This window comes from Chroicocephalus ridibundus, chromosome 4 (genome assembly GCF_963924245.1).
Source record: "Chroicocephalus ridibundus chromosome 4, bChrRid1.1, whole genome shotgun sequence".
NCBI classification, from domain to species: domain Eukaryota; kingdom Metazoa; phylum Chordata; class Aves; order Charadriiformes; family Laridae; genus Chroicocephalus; species Chroicocephalus ridibundus.
In genome coordinates this window covers 21,780,212-21,806,620 of record NC_086287.1, presented here as the reverse complement: position 1 = coordinate 21,806,620, position 26,409 = coordinate 21,780,212, and the positions used below count along the sequence as shown (strand labels likewise).

At 35.9% G+C, this 26,409-nt stretch overlaps 2 protein-coding genes across 8 annotated transcripts in view; both read right to left on the bottom strand.

The window, feature by feature from the left end:
• Positions 1-4,208: 4,208 nt before the first annotated feature.
• TESMIN (testis expressed metallothionein like protein) lies at positions 4,209-19,043 on the bottom strand. The gene is given in 8 exon segments (XM_063331755.1): positions 4,209-4,401; positions 5,824-5,999; positions 6,460-6,597; positions 8,094-8,196; positions 9,525-9,616; positions 11,665-11,741; positions 13,424-13,547; positions 18,501-19,043. Coding segments are annotated over 8 exon segments (1,446 nt in total).
• A 3,601-nt stretch (positions 19,044-22,644) lies between these two features.
• Positions 22,645-26,409, bottom strand: part of CPT1A (carnitine palmitoyltransferase 1A) — a 42,426-nt gene continuing 38,661 nt past the window's right edge. For all 7 annotated transcript variants that reach the window (XM_063331872.1, XM_063331874.1, XM_063331876.1 and 4 more), the window contains one exon: positions 22,645-25,792. In XM_063331872.1, the coding sequence (XP_063187942.1) occupies positions 25,706-25,792 (87 nt within the window). In that variant the 3' untranslated portion in view covers positions 22,645-25,705. The remainder of the gene's footprint in view (positions 25,793-26,409) is intronic.

Genomic DNA, 26,409 nt, shown 5'->3' with positions numbered 1-26,409 from the left:
ACTCCACCACCTCTCTGGGCAGCCTGTTCCAGTGCTCTGCCACCCTCAAAGTAAAGAAGTTTCTACTCATGTTGAGATGGAATTTCCTGTGTTCCAGTTTGTGCCCATTGCCCCTTGTCCTGTCACCAGGCACCAGTGAAAAGAGTCTGGCCCCATCCTCTTGCCACCTGCCCTTTAGCTATTGATAAGCATTGATGAGATCCCCTCACAGTCTTCTCTTCTCCAGGATAAACAGACCCAGATCTCCCAGCCTTTCCTCATATGAGAGGTGCTCCAGTCCCTTGATCGTCTTTGTAGCCCTCCACTGGACTCTCTCCAGTAGTTCCCTGTCCTTCTTGAACTGGGGAGCTAGAACTGGACAGAATTTGATGACACCTGCCCTAACAAAACACGGACAAACTCCAAACCTAATAATAGGGAAGGCATGAGGTAGCAACTTTCAATTTTTATGTAAAGATCTCACAGAGTGGATTGTATTGTGTTTTGCTTCTCATCCAATATTTGAGAAATTCAGTTCCCCACATAATTTTTATTCTGTACCAATCCACACCTCTAAATAAGATCTCACATACCAGATTACAATATCCTTCAGTTATCCTTCAGCTGAACTGCATGATTATGAGCCAAGAGAGACCTCTTAGAAGTGTCTGAACTGCTGAATTTCAGAGACCTCTCTGAAATAATTTTAATGTGCTGACTCCTGGTCTCTGCACTGAAGATCTTGACAACACTTTACCAAGCCTTTAGAGTATTGTCTGATATACCCATAGGTAAAAAATGAAATAGAAAAAAGACATTTGAAGAGAACTTTAAGTTCTGAAGAGCTTTAAGTAACTTTGCAATTGCACCCATAAAAATAATCCCTATCCTTACCTACTTTTAAGATTAGTATTTCTTGTTATTTTCAGATGAGACTGACACATTGCCAGTTTCAAAAAGGTCTTTGTGTTTTATCTGCAAGGTTAAAATGTAATTAGCTCATGGAATTATGAATCCATGAGCTTGCGTGTTTATTCCTGCTTGTTTCCTCAGAAACATGAATAATGTATATTTCTGACAATCATAATTCCATATTCAGAAATTGAACAAATTATAAAATACTGTAAAAAGAAAAGAAGATCAGTTACCAAGAACGGCACAGTAGCTGCTATAAAAAAAGCTACCCAGTCTTCATCTCATAGCTATCCTTTTTATTTATTTATTTGCTGGGGCCAGGATCTCTTTTTCTAGACAAAGCAGCAGTGCCTGAAGGCAATTCTGCTTAGTTCTTCTTGTTCATGTAAAGCCAAGAAGTTCCATTCATCAGTATCTAATTTCCAAGATCCTTGTGAAACAGAAAGCCAAATTATCAACTTATTTGAAAAGCTATTTCCTCCGTAATAACCCAGATGTTCCAATTCTATTAAGTTAAAGTTTTTCTTCTCAATCTTTTTTGTACAGCTGTCAACGTCTTGACTACTCAGTTTTCACCTTTGTTATGAAACCAAATCTTTCTTTAGTACAAAAGGACTGCACTTAGGTAAGAAAACAGATACATATTTCCTACCTTACTGTTTCAGGAAGAAATCTGTGGCTGTGTCAATGTTGTTCTTAAATAATTTCACCACTGATTGCAAAAAGCATTACTTGTAAGAGCAAAAAGCTAGTTTTAGCTTTCTTTGTTGAAGATATGACCCTCTTTGACAGAGTTTTTCAGTTTCTTAACAATTACAGAAATTGCTTCTGCTAGGCTTGTCTATTGCATTCTATATTACCAACTACTGCTTTGTATTTATTTTTTTGTTTTCAGAATATAATTACAACCCTTGTCACCACGGAGCCTGGGAGTGTTTTTACAGAATGAGTTTATACCCTCTGTAATATAAAAAATGTTAAGTCAAACAGGTTTTACCTTTCTATAATGAAAAAGATAATTAATTTCATCTTTTTACATCTAGCTGTTGGGTTTTTTTGTTGCTTCAGTGTAAACTCTTACATATCCTATTGCCTTGTATTTTTTATTATCAAATTGATATTCATTTCATTTATGCCTGTCTTATTTATACAGTGACTTCAAAATTTGTGTAGAAAAAAATGCAGAAACCTTCCCTCAATGCTTCTTAGCTGGCAGCCTGGGTGAAAGTCTCAGCATTATATATATCACATTTATCAGAGATGAGAGTCTAAGGATGTTGCTCAAAGCTGTAGCTCATGTCTTCTTCATTCATTTCCATTACTATGCTATTTGTATCTCTCCCCTGCACTCCCACCCTTTACTTTTCTTATATTTCCCACCCTAATTCCATTTCGCTTCTCTGTATTATTTCTTTTACATTTTCCCTGTGATTTTTTCCTCTTTCTTTCTTATTTTCCAACTTCTTGACTAGTCAAAATGTTATCATTTTTCTTCCTTATTTTTTCCTCACCATTTGAGCTCACTTCTCTTTTGGGCTTAATAACTTGTCATTTTATATTATGGCATTGTCTCCTGCTGCATGTATTCAAATTAGGATGCATCTGAAGATAAGAGCGTATTACACTAAATTCAGTTTTTCAAGGATTCTAACAGTTCCTCTTACAATATATTTATCTTTTTTTACTCCTCTGAATAATTTTTAATTTTTTTTTGCATTTATATTCTTAATTGCTATTTTTAATCCATACTTACATCACAAGTCCTAACCTTAGTTTCTTGTTTACTAATGTTAATCCTACTGACCCTCACTCACCTCCACTGGGAATTTTAGTGAGTCGATTTCTGAGATTTGATTTCAAGGCATGATTTAGTAATACAGGCCGGTTTCTTCTTTTCTTCATGCTTTGCGTCCTTATGGAATCTCTATTGACTATACAGCCCTTGTCTGTTCTTCTGATTTATGACTTCACAGTAATTCTATCTGGGGACAAATAATTTTTAAGATGATGCCTTTATGTACGTATTAATTCCAAACCCAAGAGAAATCATCTTAGGAACTGGAGAGCCCAGGAAGGGGTGAAGTGTACAGATGGTGTCATATCACTTTTGAGAATCCATTTTTACCTGTAACCTTCATCAACCTCCAGCAACAGTTGTTAAAAAGAAAGATATAAAATGCAATGCATTCTCATATCAATTACCACTAATAAAAAAAGCCCTCCTTCTTATTAAACAAAATTTTAAAATAGCATGCAGTCTCACCAGCAATTTTTCATGGAGAATATCTTTATTCTGTGAAGCATAAATGCCAAAAATATCTAAGCATGTATTATTAACTTAGCATAAAATGTCTAAAACCAAAGAACATTAATTTTTATATAATCTATCAGTTCATTTAGATAACAATTTTTTTTTCTTTTCCAGAAACATGGCATCAAATAGTTTACTCCTGTTACAGAAAACAAAATCTATTATTATACTAACAGTGAGAATGAGAAGAGGATAAAATGTCACAGAGAAAAAGTCCACATAAGAAAAAAAATAATTAAACAAAAGCTATTCCAAGCTTTAAGAGAAACTGGATTGCAAATGTAGGATTCAGCAAATTTCAATCCTATATGTTATGTGTATAAAAGATTTTCCCACCACAAATTCTTGTACTTTACAAAGAGTAAAAATGGGGTCATCTTCCTCCTATTCTTTATGAGGCTTATCCATCTAACAAATCTAATGTTGAACAAAGTCTGGTGTGGGTTTTTTTTCCCCAACAGTAAATACTAAACCTACTGACAACATTGCTCTGGTTTTTAAAAATAGTACATCTGCAGACAGCAGAAATAAGTTGCCAAAACAGAGAAGACCCAAAGCTAAACTTTGCTGAGGTAGTACCACTGGAAATTAAATTGTTTCACAATTCATAAAATAACCAAACTAAGATAGGAAATTCTTACTCAGTTTTTAGTAAATCTCTACTCACATAAACATCCAATAAAGCCTTTTAAATTAAACTTACTTTTAATAAGAGTCTAGGTAAAGACTGAAGAATCATCTCAGAAAGCCCTAACTACAGAGAAAATCTATTTTAGTGGAAAATATAATTAGCTTTCTATAGTATTAAGTTACTCAGAAAAATGCCAGATATGGTGCTGGTTTCACTTACACCAGGATAATTCAGAAATAATTCAGCTGAAGTCAATGAAATTATTCCTATGAAAAATCAAAGTAAGATCATTAAGTAGCAAAGTTGTGGAGACTATAGCAACATATATCAATATTAATACTTACACTTAATGGCTTTATAATGCATTGAACATTATTCAACTTTCAGTCCTTTAAATTTTAATTATGCATGTAGGATCTGGGATAAACATCTCCCAAATTCCTCCATGATCATCTGCTCAGCTAGACAGACAGTGTAACCTCTTTTTTCTGCCTCTTCAGCTTGCACCAGGAGACACGCACATGTGGCTTTCACTTCTTCCAAAGGTATGCATACAGCTCGTTGCCTAACAGGGGAAAAGAAACTAATTTTAAATACACAAAATAATGTTAAAGACAAACTGCAAAACCCAGTTAATAGCTGGAACGCACAGAGCTGAATCAGAGTACCTGCAATATTACTGTGAAATACATCCTTGTAGGAATTTCACTGATCTACACTGAATAGCTTCTACTTCTAACAGATTGCTTCCAAGATTTTCTAATTTGTCACATGGAAGACTGTGTTCACACTGCATAATTAATTTATGTAAATGTTGCCCAACAGGTGCAGACAGAGAAAGGTTATACAACAAGCCTCTTCCTCCATCTGCATGCAATAGTCAGATCCTGCTACATCTACAAGGAAATGCGTTAAAAGGGGATAGTCAGGGTCTAGGAGGTACTAAATGTAAACTCAGTCTACTGCTGCTAAAGAAAACAGCATCAAGCCCCTCAAGGATTCCCTGAATGTCACCTTAACAGCCTTGCTTTGAGTAAACTCTTGAAACTACCAGTCATGAACATCATAACTCATTCTACTATATTAATAATGTACCTCATCCTACTCTGCAATTCAAGCAAAAGCATAGCTTGGCACCATTTACCCCATCTACCAACGGTGGAAATTATTAAAGCATTTTAAAAGTAGATCATCAGAAAGTATTTTAAAAATGGAATTAAGGTAAGAATTTCAAGGTAATGGTTGATACAAAGAAGCAAAGAAAATAATGTATGCAAACCGAAAGTTTTAGAGCCTGGAGTAAAGCTCCCTAAAATCGATTAAGAGGTGGTTTAATTAATGTTAATTGTTATTAACAGGTGTTTCTATTTATTAGGCAAATTACTATAAACTAATCAAAAATAGAGATTAGGCTACAACTATGTTAGAAAGCATAACATCACAATAGTTCAGCTTTCTTAGAATATTTTACAATCCAAATTGCCAACACAAATAAAATTGACAGGAGGTGGACCAAAGGAAGAAAAGATGGGAAAGAAGCAGTGATATAAACATTAACTGAACATCCCAAACATATTGATAACATAATTTTCTTACTACTTCTTTGGTCAAGGTTTTGTTAGAAATGAATGCTTGAACGTTGGAAAAAAGAATGAACAGAGAAATGAAGGAAAAACATAAAGGGGGAAAAGAGTTGAGAGAATGAAATAAGTGTTTAATTAATAAATAAGTTCTGTTTTGTAAGCAGGACTAATATGCATATCCCTGAACTCTGTAAACTGTATTCTTAAAGAATAGTTATAGCCTCTCCTTTAGATATTTTTTTTATTTATTGGAGCAAGATGGCAAATGTTATGTGAAGTGATTCCTTGTATATAAGCCATCTTTCATTTCAGTCACTATTTCTTAGATGATTATGATAATGGTTATATGAAAAATTAATCAAGTCAAACCAATGGATTATGCATTGCTATTTCCAAATATTCACCTGTCTGTCTTCAATTTTGGTAACGTTTTGAATGTTGATGCTAAAACCAGGCTGTTTCCTTCATTATTCACAGTCTCCATGTAGTTTAGCACATTCAGCTGTTTTTTTTCATCTGGACTTTCTTCATAATTTTTGCAACCAATGCATTTGCAAATAGCAGAACACATAATTTTAGCCTGGCAAATATAGAATACTTAGAATAAAAACTGTATATATCTTACATTAAACATACATTTGAGCAACCATTGGAGCTATTCCACCAGGGACTTATTCTAGATGTGGAGATTTATGTTCTGTGCGTAGACAAATCACTCCTCCGCTGAATTTTTGGATAACTTTGCAAGGTAACAAAATATCACGGATGCAAAAAAACTACCCAGATTAGCAAAAAAACATTCCTCATTTCTTTTTGAGCAAGGAATTAGCTGAGAGCTACTGATTCAGAAAATTTTAGCTGATCAACTTCAGCCAGATTCAGTTTTTTAAAGACGTGACAAGAGACTGTGCTTCTTATGTTCAGAAAGTTTTATGATTAAAAATTCAAAGAAAGAAGAAAACTGATTATTTTCAGCAAGCACTAGTTACAGAATATAGTCAATGTTAAGGTAGAAACTAACGAAAGTTCACATGACTCACCTCAAAGCACTCACAATAATTCTTGAGGCATCCTGAGCGCTTGCAATTACATCCTTTATTATGGTGAGGTTTAATTTCTCCTAGGTTCCCTTTCCCAATCTTTGGTAAGAAAGCTTCAGGGTTTCTTTCAAGACAGGCCTAAATCAAAAATTGCTAGATTATGAGAAATTCAAAGAAATGTCTTTGAACACCTGAATGACTCTGATCCAATGTTTAACAAAGAAGTTCTTACTTTTCACTATCACTATCGGTGGTATGAAGCCCATGGATAAAGGAGTCTTCCATGGCATGTGACAGCAGGATTTCAAAGATTCCAGAACAGTAACCTGACTTGGCTGTACCACAGGAAGCAACTTACATTATTTTTATGGAATAACCTAAATGACCCATCTACTACTTAGGTCTGGTTTTCTTTCACTGCTGACACTACTTTCACCAGAAATAGAAAGTTGCCCGTGAAGAAGGAACCCTTGCATACTTAGTTACATACATCTCAGAAGTTTTAAACATATCGTGTTTTATTAATGGCCCAAGACAAAGACCATTTACTGAAATCAGCATTGGATTGAAACAGCAGGTTTTAATTAGGCCCCAAGACCTCACAATGCCATGGACTACGAAAAGGCAGGTTAAAGAGGTTATATGCTCTTTATGTACAATATTTATGGATGGCGCAGGTATGCTTTCATCAGTGACAAAAAAGATCTATTATGCCCTACAAGATGCCATCTGCGGCAGTGAAAGGAGTGCTTAGACACCAATAACCCCATCAGCTGAACTACAGATGAGCATCTGATTTGAAAACTAGTTGTTCCATATTGAGAGCCGAAATTTCTGTGGCAGTTGGATGTGGCAAAGCTCTGACTCTAGTTAGATCAACATTTTGTACAATCCCAACATGATGTGAATGATACAAAAAGAGTTCTGGAGAGTTGCATACAAGAAGCACAACGCCATTAATATATCCTTAAAGTATCAGCAGTAGAATAAGACTTTACATTATCACTTTTAAACTTACAAAACATAACATATATATTAGATTAAATTATTGCCCATATTGTTGCAATTTGATATACACACAAAAATTAGCCCACATATTATTCTTTATTCCACTAATAAAATCATTCTCCAAATATAGAAGCAACCTGCTTCTCACTAGTGCAGGATTCAGCATCACTGCGAGGAAAGCCAACTTTGCATTGCTGCATGGGTCAGCCAGAAAGATTAACACAGACAACTGCAGAAGATCTGACAATGAGAATAATAATTTGGATAGTAATAATTTGTTTTCCTGTAACTACTGTCTGACTTCGCGAATACAATAAATTTTCCTTCAAGTGAAAAAAAATTCTGAAATTAAATTTGTGTTTGAATACTTCCTTGCAAGAATAAAAATTATCATTCAGTTAACGCATCACTAGTTTTAATCCAAAGTATCAGAAGTACTATAAAAGGAAGGAAAAGAAATCCCTAGATTTTGTTATGTAAGAATAATACAGAGGCAACATTTACCTTTAATTAGGTTAAAAATAACATATTTCAAATACTGTAACTAGTTGAAAAACAATACTGCTATATTTTTCATACATTAAGCTCATCCAATGTGTACTGAATTTTTGTTCTTTTTTTTTTACCTTAATGGCTTTAAATCGCTCACTTTCATGAAGTTGATTGTTGTAACAGTTATTGCAGTTGCAGTTGTTGCAAAACTCACCATTGGCAAAGCAATCACAGTATCTATGATTAACGTGTAAAATTACATAAGAAATGAAAACATTAACTGGTTTAAGTGTAACTTTTAAAATTTAAATTCTATGTCTAGGCAGAATGCTCAGTTTCTACTCATGAAAGATGTTCCTTTTTTTGTAATTTAATCACATCCAAACTTAGGCAAAGAGCTTCTCTCTCTCTTTTAATTTTACGTTTTGTAAAATACACCCAGTCCACCAATGAATCAAACTTTAATTATCATGTATACATCTCTGTGCATATTATTTATATATGAGAGCAGCAGCAAGACAGAGAAATTATATTTTAGTATACAGCATTTACATTCTACGTAGGATTTTTCAGATATTCTTTGAACAATTCTTCTAGCTTCTCTTTTTATTTTTTATACTTGGATTATATGCAATCATCTACACCTGTGCACCAAATTCTGAGCTTGTGTGACACTCATTTACATCAACTGTGGATCTTTCTAACTCAGTATCAGATGAGTAATTTTTGACACGTATGTACTGTTCATTTTAAAGCACACATTTCTTGTATGTTTGTCCTTTCATCTATACACTGTTATTAGGATTTACTGAGTGTTGATAAATTATTACTTACAATTTAAGACACTGAGATTTTGTGCAGTTACATGGTTTCTTAGACTTTGTGACCCCTGAACCAAAAGGTAAGCTACACAGGTTGAAAAGGGAAAAAAATGAGAAAAAAATTACAAAATATACAAAATGCTACAATGAAAACTAATTATTCTATAGTTTTGAAAAAATACTGATTTTATTTTTTTACATCAATATCGGTGCTACTTAATAAGTGTGGCCTCACAGATCACGTGAGAAAAAGAGAATAAGCATAATCTCCCTCTATCCACCAGATGTCACTACTTGAGACAGGTTTGCCCGTAGTTCTACAACCTGATAACGGTTGTGGAACTGCAAAGCTCTCTCACCTTTCACACTGGGTTGCATCTGCCTCTTAGTCAAAAATGAGCTGCAATTAAATATTATTTTAAAAATCCCATTACTGTTAGAAATACAGACTAAACACATGCTAATTAGATTTGGAAACATATCAATTAACTTAGAAAATTAAATGTTTTTCGGGGAAATGGACAGCACAATTGCACTGACCTGAGAAAACCTGAAACTATGCCACGTAGTCTTGACCACCAGCAACTGGCATCATGACTACCAAGATATATACCCAAAGCATTCACAGAGAACCGCATTTTTTTCACAAGAGAGAAGCAGCTATGCAACATTAAGATGTCTAGGAGTCATTGGAGTTTAAAATTAAAAAGTCATCATGCATGTAAGATGTTTCATGCATCTTACCCCTCTGAGGTCATTGTCACTGGCCCATGCAGATGTGACTCCAGATGGAATGTGGTGGTGCCAGCTACTGGTTGTAAGGGTCCATCTTCAAACTGTTCAAAATAAAATGCTGTTTATGTTAATTTTTTAAAAAAATACTCTTGCAAGTTAACAAAGAAAACACTTCAGGGATAATTTGGTTGCTGAAGTTACTGACAAAAACTCATGGAAGTAGAGAGTCATGAAAATGGCATGCATCTCCTCTTGGAAACCATTCAGTATGTCAGGAATCACATTTCTCCACATGCGAAGAATGAAAACCAGCTTTCTGTGCTGCAGTGTTGGTGCACTGTTTTAAATTGTCTGATAATTCTAGGTTCAGTTGTTTTAATTCCAGTAGTCAATTGAAACTGGGTAGTGACTTGATGATTTACGTTATGTTCTGCTGCAATATGACAACTAATTGGTTGACGACTACACAAAATTTAAAAAGAGAATCAGCTCACAGGTCAAGAAAACACACTGCAGATCGGATGTCTCTTCAGACATATGATTAATAAGGGCCTGGTTATGGAGAGAGACAAGGGAAGAACAACTAGTATTATGCTGATGTTACCTATTATGGAGGGACAGTGCATAATTGTAAATAACTTATTTTAATAGCTGATTAATCTAGCTGACCATAACGAAGAGGAACATTAATATATTTAAAGCAAGAGAAGAAATCCAGGAAATGACTAATTTGGAATAAAGTTACAGAAAAATTACAAACCTGTCTACGTCACTGCTCCAGAATGTTTAGACTACAGTAGAGATGAAAGACTCCCTAGGTCATTGTTCGATCTGGCCCCTGGGTTTTTTCTTCCCTCTTTTATAATAGTAACTGCTATCCACAAACTGTTTGCTATGTTTGTACCAATATCACATATTCACTTCATACAAATCAAAAGTTAACAATTAAAAATTTGTGTGATTTTTGCTACCAGCTCTGTTGGAAATAACACGAGAAGCCAAACATCTGCAAAGACTTTTAGTCTTCTGTTCAATTTTCATTAACAAAAAAAAAAAATTGAAAAAATTTATAAAGACTTAATTACTGTTAAATCCTAATCAAGAGAAAAGACTGTAAAAACTCCTACTGGAAGAAAATATTCCCCTTTTGGTAAAAGTCAATGTGTTTTCCTTCACCCCAAAAGGGTCTTAAAATGGTTGTCAGAAATAACATAATCTATATAATCATATAATCATTTAGGTTGGAAAACACCCTTGGGATCATCGAGTGCAACCATCATCTCCACTCTACAAAGTTCTCCCCTACACCATATCCCTTAACACCACATCTAAACGAGTCTTAAACACATCCAGGGATGGTGACTCCACCACCTCCCCGGGCAGCCTATTCCAGTGTCTGACCACTCTTTCTGGAAGAATTTTTTCCTAATGTCCAGCCTAAACCTACCCTGTTGCAGCCTGAAGCCATTCCCTCTTGTTCTATTGCTAATTACCTGTGAGAAGAGACCAGCACCAACCTCTCTACAATGGCCTTTCAAGTAGTTGTAGAGAGCGATGAGGTCTCCCCTCAGCCTCCTCTTCCTCAAACTAAACAGTCCCAGCTCCTTCAATCGCTCCTCATAAGATTTATTCTCCAGGCCCTTCACCAGCTTCGTTGTCCTCCTCTGCACTTGCTCCAGCACCTCGATATCTCTCTCGTATTGAGATGCCCAGAACTGGACACTATACTCAAGGTGTGGCCTCACCAGTGCTGAGTACAGGGGGACAATCACCTCCCTCCTTCTGCTGGTCACACTATTTCTAATACAAGCCAGGATGCCATTGGCCCTGTTGGCCACCTGGGCACACTACTGGCTCATGTTCAGCCTCTTGTCAATTAGAACCCCCAGGTCCTTTTCTGCCAGAAAGGAATAACACCAAATTCAAGGTTTCAAAACTGGAATAATTTTATTTTTCTTATGGAAAACTGTATTTTTAATCCTGGTATTACTTCTAGAAAATGTTGAAATCATAAACCTTTATATGCAGAAAGTACACAGAGCGCAGAACTAATCTGTCCAAATTAGCTAAACTGTCTTTAGAAAATGCTTACAGTGTATGCAAGAGTGTATATTGTACTTCACAACTTTAAAGAACAAAGCTTCTTTACCTCTTGTTCATTCAGAACAGGTTCACCTGGAATAGGCAAAAACTGCCCCAGTACAGATGTTACACGGTTGTCCACATCTGAAAAGAAGACATTTACCTGAAGACAGCAGAACCGCACTTTCTCCTACAATTTACTCTGCAATAAATAGTGTCAATGAAGGACCTAGAAGTTTTCTCTCCAGAAATGTTTTTCCCATTGCAAAAAAACCCAAGAACAAAAACCTGACCACACAAAAATAACCCTGACGGAAGAACCCACCACCAATTTGTCATCTAGGAACTTGAGCACATGATGTTTTCAATCTATGCATCCAGTACATTTAAATTCAAATGACATAGACTTAAAATATTTTGATATAATAAGTAAAATGTCATAAACAATTAAATATATTTATCCTGAGTTCTTATTTTACAATTTCCAGAGTTCTGAGAAAGCATCTGGAACAGAAAAAAAAAAATTTGATGAAAAAAATTACGAAAAGCTCATGGAGAAAACCATAGCTGGTGAAGAACTGCATGTAAGCCTATATGGAAAAAAGTAAACATCAGTCATAGTAAGATTACGAGATGAATCTTATGCCTGTACTTCCTTCCTTCCCATCTAAAGAAGAAAAAGGAAAAAAAAAAAAGGGAAGGCAAAGGGCAACTTAATTCAGAAGTTGAAGAGATCAGTCCCCAGAAACTTTTAGATGTAATTTCTAGACCTACTTCTTTTACTTGTTTTGAAGATGAGTAAAACAGAAGAAAGGTCAGGCAAATAAAAACTAAAAAACATATCTGCCAGCACACTCCTCCTCAACTTTTTCTTCCCTAACATTACAGCAAATGAATGAGAGTTTGAATTTCATAAAGGAACATGACCTTTAAGTTAAATGTGGCTGGTTTACTCTTCTGGTGGCTTCTGACAAATAAAAGTAAACAGGCTTCATACCTGGAGCATCTGCTGAGAGATATTCTCACTCAGCACCTATTGATATCTAGAGCAATATCCATGCTTGTATGGTGCCTAATATTAAAAGGCTTTGGTTTTGCATGGACATCAAAATGCACTACTGTAAAAAAATTATAATTTATAAATATATTTATATTTTATAATACTTTATATAATTTATATATTTGAAATATATAATTTATAAAATATATTTTTAATATTATAATAACGAAATAAACCATGCTAATGTTTCAGAGGAGGTTATATTTAGGTAAATAAATATTTATTTAAATTAAAACTAAATGACACTCAAATACTTTGTTGTCACTCAGAAGAAAATGTGTTACTCCTTCTAAATGGTATTAACTTTAGGTCCTCAGAAACCACTTTCTTTAAAAACTGATGGCATTTCAAGTTCACGTAATTGTGTAAATATTAGTGAGACATTCTGAATCCCAAGGCTGAAGTGCACCGATAGCCCTCAACGCTGCTCTTCATTTCTAGAGAAACAGTGACACTTGGTGGCAAGCTAGGGTAAAGGCAAATGTATGCAGGTGCTCATGCTAACTGTGCTTTATATGGAAATTAATCTGTATATTAAAAACTTTCCATAAATTCAACATATCCATTACGTCATTCTTATTACACTGAAGTGACTGGCAATTTTTTCAGTTATAAAATAAAATAAAATAACGACTGGTGATAGCTACATTAGCTTTGGCTTCTCTCCCACAGCTGCTGCTTAAGAACATAAACACATGCAGTTGCACGTTAACAATATATGAAATATTATCTGACAGGCTAGAGATAATTTTCATTTTCATTGTACCTGATTGAAGATAATTATGATGTTGGTCGTGGTACTCAGGAATTAGATGAACTGGTTTTAGTTCTTGTGTGCCACAACTGTTTATACAGAGTATTTGAGTACTTCCTTCCAACTGGCAAATAACCTGGAATGAATAACTAATGATTAGCTTTCATCTAAGAAATTGTAATTCTAAGCATATAGCTATAAAGGTTTTCATAAGAGTAACACCTGTCTTATAAAGCTTCATAATCACAGGCTGGAATCGCTCAAACAAATGGATCGTTATGCATAAAAATATTTGCTTTTTGACCCTTAATTTCAATTTATTTTCGGAAGCAGCTATTGAGCTGTAGCTCCTCAACCTAGGTGATATGGATTCATGGTTCTCTAAATTGCTCCACGGGGCTTTGCAGAGCATATTCTAGCTATTTAGTAGTGTGCTGGCTTCAGAGTCAGTTCCCTAACCAGAACATGCCACTGTAATTGTTCATGTTCCATTTCATTTATTTAGCTGTGATTTTAAAGACTTTTCCTTCGGACGAAGTAATCTTCACATTGTTTGGGGTTTTTTTCCAGCTGTTAAATAGAAAATAATATGTTTTATACATATATAAAGTCGCACTATAACTAGATAAAATTTAGACTGTGAGTCCAAGGAAGGGACTGGCTTATTATTCCTGACACAGCACTTACTAATTGGGAATTCTTGACGCTAGTGTGGTACAAATAAGTTAATTTTCTCTAGCATATAATTTTGTTATCAATTACAGGATATAATTACCACAGGTTTGGAATCATTTCTATGTGAACATCTGGATTCCTCTGGTACACTGTGCAATGTTAATAACTTGCAGCCAGACTGGTCAACATTTGAACTCTGAAAAATTGCTCTGTCTTGGTGATTCTCGATAACATTACTAACTGCCTCTCTTACCTCAGCCTGAAATATAAAGTTTTAAATTTTAGCAGGCATGCTTTAAAATCTACTTTAAATTCCAAGCAAATACAATAAATTTAAAAATTTATCCACATAAATCATATATTTTAAAGCAAAGATTGTGTTCAAATGTAATACTGAGAATAGTTAATTTACTTGTCAATAGCAGAATGACTTTTGCTTATATTTCAAGTAAAAATATTCCTGAAGAGTAACAATGAACTTCACAGTAACAATGGTGTTCAGTCTCTCCAACACCGTGAAGCATCAACTGATTTCTAAAGTGCCTTGGAGAATTTAGGCAACAGTCACAGCAAATTGTGCAAAACAAAAATTAATATTGAATTATATAACTTGGTTGGGGATCATTGGGATTTAGTCTAAGCAAGAAGGAGTCATCTGAGACTGGACTGCAAATTCAATTATACCTAAATCAGATTGTTCCAAAATGAACTTTTGTTACAACAATCAACTACTGCATGTCACGGCATTCCATCATAGATGCGGTGCCACTTGCATTTGTTGAAAACCAATTTATCACCTATCTTGCCGATCCATTAACTTATTACAGTGTCATCTTCACAAAAGTCACACTTCCAGATGAAGCCTTGCCCCTTTCAATACACATTTTAAAACACCAAATGGAAAACCTTGAGATTCAGAAATCTCCCTTTCATGAAATACCTACATTTCTATAGTTTGTCTTGCACATATCTAGGAAATCGCATTTGCAAAATTCAAGCATTTTAAGGGAATAATTAAGTTGCAAAGAACATCTCTCCATAGGCAGGCAACGCTCACATTAAAGCCAGATTTTCATCCTCAGCTCTATGCACATGTGATAAAGGCTCAAACACTAATCAGCTGCCCAAGGGTATTTGGCAGAATCCCACTAGGAAATCTGTGTTCAGGTGGCCTTAGAAGCGTCCCTCCCTAACTGGCCTGAGCTGGAACCAGAACGTGCAAGGGGAAGACAGGAGCCAACTAGACTTGATCCAAAAGGAACAGAAACAAGCAAAAAATCCAGATGCTATTCTTCCTTCCTCCACCATGTAGCAGTGTAGGAAATCTACAGAGCAACATTTTTCTTTCCCTCGCTGTTGTGAACAGATCAGATATGACAGTGTTTGAAAGAACCTTTTACCCTCTGGCACTTAGAATAAATCAACACTTTAGACATTCAACACGTGGACAGATTCTTACAAGAATAATAAAATCTTGCATGCATACTTACTATTTCATCATAGACAGAAGCACTAGTCTGAGGTAAGCCACAGATATCACTGGAAGATTCTAGTACATAAAATAAAGCATGTTTTGTTTACAAAAGGATTGGTGTTTTATACCAAGAACTCCTTTACAGCATCAATAAAAGAGATTTTGATGTCACTACAGCATTACATTTTTGTGAAAGAAATATTCTGTTGTAACGGGCTTGCTGAGGAAAAGAGAATTCAGTCTGGATCTTTTCAATGTCTTCAAAAGGTTTGTTGTGCCCATTTGGTAAAATTCATTTAGCTTTAGGATAAACTACCTTGTAAGGTCAAATCTAGGAATCAATTTAACCCTGAATAGGATTGTGAACAAGTTATGGGCAGAACACACCAAACAACTGCTCACAAGCTTACTGTCATCAACAGCATCAGTGCAAACCACATAGCTTTCATAACCAGTGGTCAAATTTCAAAGTGAAATAAAAAAGCTGGTCAACTCAATAAAAAAAAATAAAAAATTGTGCTGCAAGGAATATCTTCTTCACAGTCCCTTCTCCCACATTCCTCGAAGGAATGGGGAGGTGGTATGAGAAGAAGGGAAAATCAAAAGTAAGACACTGAAGTATGTGGTTGAAGCAACGTGAACTACATGAACAGAGTGGTCCATTCTCCTTTCAAGCATTCTTAGTTATATTAACATTATCAGAAAAGGCTCATACTGCAATTTGCCAAACACAGAAATTAATCTATTTAGCTATTTAAATGCCTCCCTAAGCTTGTAAGAGGAGGGGGAAAAAAAACCCCACTCTCCTCAATCACTTGGGGCACTTACCATTAAAGCAATTGATTAAGTTTTGTAACTGTATAGTACTGTTTTGGATTCCTTTAAATTGATCATAACAAATACATTTATTCTCACCTGCAACTGGAGGTATGAATGATCTGAACACCTGAAGGAAAGAATGTTTCATTTGTAACTATTTTATGCATTAAATGATTCATTTTTTAAAAGCCAAATGATTAAACAAAAAACTGATTTAAAGTGACCTTGAAATTTGGAAATTTTTTACATTTTCATGACATAATTAAGCACATAAATGCTGTGGCCTATTCAGCATTACCAGATACTGTTATATGCCTTGAATATTATTTCTGCGTTTTCTGCTCAATGTACAGTTATGGTACAGATCTAATGCATTTACAACTATAATAGCATCATACTTACTACCTACATTTGCATTTTCAAATCCAAACCAACAAACAGAAAATAGAACAAAGACAGAAACCAACTATTTTCTAGTTTCAAATTAGAATTGAAATTGTTCAAACTAGACAATTTGCTCTCTATCTGTGTGTGCTGTGCTTCCTCTTTATATAGACAGAAGTTTAAAAGAGTAAGCAAGTAGTGTAGAAACAGCTAATCAGCTTTCTTTATTTCAATAAAATTATTTATAACCTGATCAGAATTTTGTTTTAATACGTTCAAGAAACAGGGTACATTAAGGAAACATGCAGATTGAGTGTGATAAACTGTAAGGATAGTAGGAAGGGAGCCGGTCGGAAAGATTTTTTCTAAATCTCATTTTTAGCTCCTGGTACAGAGACTAACAAATTTTCATTATCTTCAACTTGACTTTGAAGAAAGCAACCGTTACGTATTAATCACATCTTTATTTTCTAGAGGCTTCCACCAGTCTTTTGAATCTGACCGTTCAAAAGATGGACCGTTTCAATTATAAGAACTACTGATAATATTGAGCATGTGTGTAAACAACCTTCCAAGCCAGAGATGATACTTTTGAACTGTAACTGTAACCTGAAACCAAAACATGTAAGGTAACTGTCACGGTAAACCTCAAGCATCTCAGGATGAAATGCCACTGGGAAACACACTGGGCTGGGTAGCGTCAGCAAAGATTTCTGTGGTAGGAGGTTTCCTGCACAGACAGCCCCACAGCTCCTGCCTGGCTTCAGCCTGGAAACTCGGTGGGATACCACAAGGGAAAATCAGACCTCACTTTCAACCAAGTGATTTTTGTGAGTTTGGGGTTTTTTTGTTTTAATCTGGTTTTTGAATCTGTGAACAGCACTGTTTGTTAAAGTATTTACATGGGAAAAAATATCAGCTGGTATGTTCGATTTTTTCAAGATAACTTCTCAGAGGAAACCTCAATGCCCCTCTAGAAGCAGCCACAGTGCACACTTAAAATTTGGAGATTTTTTCAGATGATATTCTACAGCCATAAAGAAAGATGCAAGAACACATAAGTATTCTACATATGAATAGTCTGCATTAAGCAGGTGGATTTGGTCCTGTGAGCATCACAAGAAGTTTTATGCTGCATACCTTTCTAGATAGTAATCGATCCAACATAGAAAATGTAACTTCAGACCATACAGAAAAACTGCCAAAAGTGGTAAGCATCTCTCTTACGAAACTGCTTTACCCATGGACATGAAACAGTACAGGCTATGGTTTACTGCTGCAAATAAATTACTTTTTCACTCATTCAGACTATAAATTTTAAGAAGGCAAGTGTGTCACCTGTGGAACTAAAGAACCAAAGTTAATATCCTATTTGTACTTTTTGCAATTACCAAATAGTTGCTAATAAAGACAGTAATATGTAAGACCAAAGTGGGTACATTTGTGACACGGTAAGATTTTTTTTTAATGAGCAAAATAGCCACCTAGGCATTTAAAAATGTGGCTCATAATGCGGACAAAAAAGGAACAGCAGTCAGAACCATATGTTCATACTGCATGCTATTTCTGGCAATACAAACCAAATTTGTTTCTGTATTTACTACTAAGTTTGTTCTAGTATAAAATTTATGACATAATTTTAAGCATTATGCAGACAAATTTTAATGTGGCAATTCCCCACGTTTAAGTCACAAGTACGCATGGATATATAAAAATTCCTATTTCACTTAATCTTACTGGTAACATTCTGACGTTTTGATGGACTGTTCCTTCTGGAGAGAAAATGCTTGAAGTTGGAACACGGCAATTTTTATGCTGCATCGCTACAGAAGAGAGAAAGTGGAGACCATTTGAAGGCAGATAAGGTGAATGCATATGTTCAGCTTCTTCAGGAAGATTTAATTCCTTGTATTTTTCAAGATCTTCATCATCACAGTTGTTGTTTCCATGTGCCTGTACTTCAACTTTTGCTATTGTATTTTGATTTTCAATGGGAAGTGGATACTTGAAGTGATCTAACAAAGTCTCTCCCACATTTACAGTGCATAAATGATTGTCTTGACTAGATAGCAATCCTTCTTCAATGGGGTTATTAATGACTTTGGTTTCCAGACTAAAGTTTTCAGAACTAACAGGACTATTTTGACTAAATATTTCAGTTACAAGTCCACTGTCTATTACTGATCTTATATCAAGCAATATCTGATTCTCCATAGTCACGGACAGACTGCCAACTGGTTCATATTTATTTTTTTCGTTGAAGGTAATTAAATTTTCCATTTCGGTATTCTTCAGAATAGCTTTTCTATCTAGAAGTGAAGGAAATAGTCATAACCAAAATACCATGTATATATAGCACTGAAGATTAACCCAAATCATATGTACCTGTGAGACTTAAAAACATAACGCTAGAAGAAATCGGGGTTCTGAACCTAACTTTCAGAAAATACAGGTCACCATGCCAACACGAACAAGCTTCTTTTACTATAAGAACACATTCTTTGTGACTTTAAAACACATTAAGGGCATTCAGATGTAAATCCGAATTTTGCTACTTGGCTTTACTACTAGTCAAAAAAAAAATATCAAATTCAACATAGTACACTTAGATAGCTATAATTACACTGTTTTAAGTTTGTGTCAGTAGCACGTTGAGACCAAACCTTATCTGTACTCTCCGTGTCACTATTGCCAGATATAGACAGCGCAGGCCAAAGCACAGAGTACCACAAGGCCACCGTTAAAAAGGCATAGGCCAAGATGCACCTGCACCGCCATCACTGCTGCTTCTGGATTTACACCAAGGCAATGCGGGGAAGGTCAAGCTGCCCGTGTCCCCCTGACTTAGACTGAGACAGGGCAACCCTCTGAAAGCTCGAGTTTCTCCGATCCACGCACATCGACCACTGCCAGCTCTGGGACACCCCTGGCGTAGGGTGGGGATGGGAGACCGGCCCTTCACAGAAGCTCCAGCTGCCCCCGTCCCCGCCCCCGCTATCCCCACGCCGGTTTCCAGGGCAGAAGGGAGAGGGACAGGCCCCCACCCCCATCCGCCCCGCGTCCTCAGCGGAGGGACGTGTCTCTGTCTCTTCCCCCCGGCAATTCACCTTCCTCCATGGCCGGCGCCCGCCCTTCGGCCAGAGGCGGGTTAACCGACAGCGCGCGTGCCCTTTACGGCCGGGCACGCGCCACAGCGCCGCTTCCAGCCGCCCCCTCCCCGCCTTCCCGAGGCGGCAGCGAGCCCACACAGCATTCGGCTGGGGCTTTGGGGGTGGGTTTGTTTTTTTCATTTGTTTGTTCTGTATTTGAAGTATAATTTCCCTTGGAAGTTACCTCGCGTTACAAGGAGTCAAAGGTTAACCAGGGGCCCAGTACTAAGAGGTTATTTGACATAAACCACGTCTAAGGGCGCTGTCAGCACTGGTGAGGCGGCACCCAGAGTACTGGGTCCAGTGCTGGGCTCTCCAGGACAAGACAGACACGGACGTACTGTTGAGAGTCCAACAAAGGGCCATGGAGATGACTAAGGGACTGGAGCAGGTCTCTATGAGGAAAGGCTAGGAAAAAGCCCTAGAAACCAAAAGTAGTTTAGCGAGGAGATACTGCTTTATTTGACGTCAGGTGCTAGGGGAAAAACCCACACATCTAGCACACCTTACCAGAGATATTCACCCATTATTTATACACAAAATAGGCTCATAATCTTGCCTACCTAATACATAACTCCACCTAGGCTTACATATTCATTAGGATAACTGAACAGTCTTTCTGCACATGTGTATCAAATTTTGCTGCATCAGCAAAACACTTCTGCGCAAGTGTGAGTGTCTCGGTGGTCATTTGGGTAAGGAGACCCTTCCCCACATTATCCTCTGAAGGTATTGAGTCATCTCAGAACAGGTAAAAGTTTACTGTAAGTTTGCCAACTTCTTGAAGATAATAAGGATGTTCTTTGAAGTAGCCATAACTCTATCCTAATTGGTACAGGAGTACATACTTGATGTATAGATTAACTACTTTAACTACTTCTTGTTACTCCATCCTTGGTAATTAACTACTTCTGGTTGTCTCCTCATTATCACTACCTGTAACATCAGCTCAGTGACTTTTTTTTTTTTTTTTTTAAACACAGTAAGAAGGTCACTAATTAGCTATTTTCTCACACCGTAAGAAGGTTTGTAAGAAACAATCATTTTAGAAACAAAGCAGAGGCCCATCTTTGGTAACACAGAGACAACAGAGCCAGGCTCTTTTCCATGGTGCCCAGTGACAGGACCAGCGTCAACGGGCACAAGCTGAAACACGGGAGGTTCTCTCTGAATATCAGGAAACACTTTTTTCCACCGTGTGGGTGAGCAAGCACTGGCAGAGGTTGCCCAGATGACCTCCAGAGGTCCTTTCCAACCTCAACCATTCCATTCCAACCTCAACCAATTCTGCTGTTAGAGCCCTTTCTACAACTCACTCTGTAAATCTTGGAATTGACACCCTGGTGCCACTAAGATCACAGAGTTTAGAAAACGCTACAAACTTACCAGGTCACTACCTGTGGCCATTTAAGATAAAAGATGGTTTCCTTTAAAGCAGAAATTGAACCTGAACTTTTAATTTTATGTATTAATGTCTTCATTTTAAGGAAATTTTGTGTGTTAAAAAAACCCCACAGCAACTAAAAGCACCCCAAAAATTTTCAAGCTATCTTTCATCCATAAGGTGCCATACAATTAATCCAAGAAGAAACTGGAATCAATTTTTTCCTTACACTTTTGGTTACAAATTTCCACCCTGCTGGTGGAAGTTAGGGAAAAAAACAGAACAAAACAAAGAAACACCACACTTTCTCCTCCCCTTTCACAGGTTTCATCTAACAGCTGTTTTTTCCCACTACTTCCCAAGAGGAGTTCATTAATCTCAGCCAGAGCCAATTAATCCCATGCATCATGTACAACTACAGCAACATCTTCTGAGTATAAAATGCATCTTCTAATTGCCACCCTTAAAAACAAGCAAAGGAAAGAGGGGAAAATACAACAAGAAAATAGAATCAGTATTTCTGTGCCTATAAAGTTTCCATACAGTATTTCTGTTCAGATTGAATATACCAATTTACAACTTCAGTATCCCGCCTCTGTGGGAGATGTCTGAAATAAAACCAGGAACTAGCAGTTTCTAAGAGAGGAAGCGTGAAATTGGAATAACTGTCTTCTTTCATGCAGTGAAGGCTGCAACATCCAGAAAAGCAGCAAGCTAAACGACTGTGAAAATGCTCTACCACATAAGTCTATTTGGTGGGTTTTGTATGTTTGTTTTTTTTTATTGTTGTTTGGTGTTTGTTTTTTTTTTTTAATTAAACGGCAATTCAAAAAACAGCACATGAACCTTTAAAAAGTGAAAAAAAAAAATCAACCCATAACAAAAACTTCTTTAACTGTCTGAAAGTAGTCCCCAGTCTTAATGCAATTTCAAAGGTGTTTTCAAGTATTGGGAATCTTCAGATAAAGCACATCACATTTTAACAATGTTAGCTTTCTGTGCCTGAACTATCTCTCTACTGCCTTACCATTCATATTCTATTGATTATTCACTGTAAACATCAAACCAGTGCAGACAGACTGTTTCACAGGAACATTTCAGCACTTACTTGGATCTCATGAAAAAACCTCATCTAAAGTAAGACCTATTGTTTCTTCTTTCGACTGAACGTGGAAAATTGTTCATTAACACATTCCCTATTAACTAGTAAGAAATGTATATGTCACTGCTAAAATAAACTGCTACTACCATTCCTAACTGGATTTAATAGTAATGATTTCACAAGTCCAAAAACAGCAGCAAGGGAGCTGGGAAGAAGATAAAAAAAGATATTAAACATTGTACGAAGTAGTGTTAATTGTGAAATTTTATTTTATTTTTTGAAGTCACAGAAGATGGTAGAAAATAGAGACAGAGTGTTGGATGTAAATAACCAATCATAGATGTAGAGTAATTGAACAAGATAAAAAAACTAACTTAAATTAATATATTTTATACAAGAAAACAATTGGTACAAAGGCTGAATTAGAACCACAGTTTTCAAGGTCAGGCACACACTTCCTTAGTCCCTCAAAAAAACCCAACCCTAAAAGGAATATTTAGTTTGGAATGGTGTTAATCCTGGACAATGGTAGCCTCTAAATGCACTTAATGCGCTCTCAATTTCTGGCATCAAATAGCTGAAATAAGAAGTTTTGAAAACGCAGTCAAGGTATTCCACCAATTCCACATTGCTATTTAATAAACAGGTCAATTTGTTATCATCCAACCTGACTTTTACCACCTACTCAACCCTAACTTTGAGCTCTCAAATCACTAATTGAGAATAAGTGGTTCAAGGTTTTAGTAGTAAATTGATAGTTTTTCTGGAATATGAACATTTTACTTTATAAGTACACCATACTAGAAGGTTCATTCAAATCTAGGTAATTGCAGTTACATTCCTATGGCTTCTGAGCAAAAAGGAAGCAGTTTTACTGCATGTACACAATATTAAACACCAAGATTTAAATTAATTATTTATTAATAGCCTACATTCACTGTGGATTTCAAAGATTTACATCCAAAAAGCATATTTTATTTACATGCTGTTGACATTTTAAAGTAAATGAAATAAAGTCTTATTTGTTTAGGAATTATGATATATCCCAAATTAAAAAAAGAGATACATTTAACACCACTATATGTTTAAAACATTGACAATAAACAAAACAGCTTTCTGTGCCAATTATACTTACTCTCTAAGAATGTAAAATTGCATTGATAACTGCACTAACTACAATTAAACTTGAAACATTTAAAACCTGAGTGTCAAATCTAAGCTTTTTTTTTTTTTTTTTAAGAAAACCCTATAAGCTAATATGCCCTAATGTTAATTTAAGCACAGATTGGTCAGTGGTCAATAAAAAAAAAAAACTCTGCAAAAACAGTGCATTATTTCTGCAGCTCCAAAAGCACAGATCACTATAAAATTGTTGCAGTAGTTTGATAAATGCCAGGCCTCCCAGCCGCAATAAGGCTTATTTCCAAGATTCCTTTCCCACACACTGTACCTAATCAAATAATGAGTGTCTTTGGCCAATTCTTGTGATGGTCCCCTACATTTATGTAAGCACGCATTTGCTTGAGTATGCATCTGGGATCTTTGAGGTTTCCCACCTCAAACATACATATGCAGGTGTTTTAATATAGCTTGATCAGAGTTAAAAAAAACCCAACACAAACATGAAGAGGCATAGACAGTTAGAAATACTGGCCAGAAAACATTCAAAGTCTAATGAGAAGTTTTACATCAGCGCCCAAAGACCTTTTAAAATCAGCATAGCTCTGGAGCAGCATTCACCATATTACTAAACACCATGTACCTTGTATCTAAAAAATAATAAAAAAACAAAACAAAAAACCAAACTTTTGCGCTGACAGGTACACTTTACTGCACTGCAGGATGTAAAACACAACCACACCTATAACGCCTGGGGAAGAGAAGCATCACACACAAAGTTACTCCATTTTGTAGCAGACATTTTATTTCTGCACTTGGAAACATTATGCTCCATTTCAAGTGCATTATCTTTCGCCTTCCTCCTTGTATCCTTCAGAAACTGTGCTTGACCAAGAGTGTCTCCCAGGAGGGATCTGAGAAGGCCAGGATTTTCCCATTCTGGAGTTATTTTCCACAGCTTTAACAGTTTGCCCTTCTCATGCAGATGGTTGGCAATGTAGTAGTCGGTCCTTCCAGGCTGAAAGCAGGCAAACTGCCATTGATCAGCCTTTACGGGCAGCCTTGCTTTGTACACTCTCCAGGAGGTTGCATTTAAATAAATTGACGTTCCCTGGGACCCAGAAACTCTTATCTCAAATGACCACCAATAACGATTCAACAAAATAAACACATGAGTATCTGTAGGCCTGAAACAAAGTTACTCCTGCATTTCATGGGGACTGATCTTTGCCATTTAAGATGGGAGCATTTCATTAGAGCTTTAAACCGAACTGCACCACATGGCAACATATTCAAGTCTACTTCTGCCACATCACCCTAACTTAGAGTTTGAAAACTAGATCTGCATTATTAATACTTCACCTCCTTCACCACTAAGACAATGTAAAACCAACTCCCAGCATAAGCTTTTTTTCCCTGGGTTTAGGATCTTTCTTGTCTAAGGCACTCGCATGAACAAGCACACAGGTCTATTTATTTAGATGAAACTAAAATCAACGATGTGGCAAAAATGCTTATAAGTAATAAGAAAAATGCAGCACATTTTATTACCTAATGTAGCACTACCCAGTGGTTTTTTTTTCCCTAAGAAACAAAAATTTCTACAACTTGGTATGTTATGGTGGGTTATATCAGGGTGGGGTTTTTTGGTATGTTTTACAGAAATTACCTTTGAAAAAAAAAAAAACCACAACCCCAAAAACCAGTGAAGGTAAACAGCCACAAGTTTTGTCATTCATTGACGTAAAGCAGCAAATACATTGAAGAACATTCTGCTATTAATACATAGCAAATCAAACTTTTTCTAGTATTTAAGATGGTGTGTTTTATCCCTTGGATTCTGAAATACAAGTAGACTAATTTTAAGTAAAAAAAGAGCAAGTGTATACAAATAAAGAGAAAACTGCAGGAGTTAGAATATACATGACTTCATGCATGATACTATATGTCATCCCTAGAAACATAAAAGATTTCAAAAGTCATCCTTTGTGGAAATAAACTCTTCCAAACTACTGAAAAAAAAATAATAATGAAACATTCGATACACTGCTAAGGTTTTCATAGGTGATCAAGGTGGTATTGACTCAGTTTCTTTGCCAGCTACTGTTTGACAAACCTTGCTCTCATTCACTGTTCAGAAGAGTTCTCATCCCAACAACAGGAGATTCCTTGGCACCAGTAAGGCAAATCAGTTGGTACAGTTTTTACTAACGTTAAATAAACCCATGATGTCAGCCATTGCTTTATGGATGTTTTTTCCAAAACGATGAGAATCCTTTAAAAACAAATAAACACAACACAAAACCAAAGACTTGTACAGTCAATCAACACTTATCTTTTAGGCAAAAGAAGGAACCTTTTAACATTTTGTTATTTTCGAACTTACAGAATTAGGGCATGTATTTTACCATAAAATGGGAATTTTAAACCACAAAAATTTTAATGCCACACAAATTAATCCAGGTTTATGCTATTACTGACTAATGAATTTTTCATTATGCATTTACTTTCCCAGAGACAGAACTGAGATCATCTCCTTTTGAAATCAGATGCTTCTATAGCATTCTGTTACTTAAAATAATGAGCTTTGGTATTGTTCTGTTTATACAAGATCTTGCAAAAGCTAATTTTCAGAAAACAAAAGAGAGTTCAGAAAGTGTATTACTAATGACCTAGAAGTACTCAAAGAGCAAAGAAAAACATTTTGTATTTGAGTTCCTATCAGAATCCTGAATCTTTTGCCATTGAAAAATTACATGAAGTATTGAAAATAAAAGTCACAATTATCTAAGTATAAACAAACTATGAACTTGTTCTGTTCATTCTAAGCATCAGATGAGTGGTACAAGGAAAAAATTAAGATTAAAAATATAAATTATTAGCTCCATTACA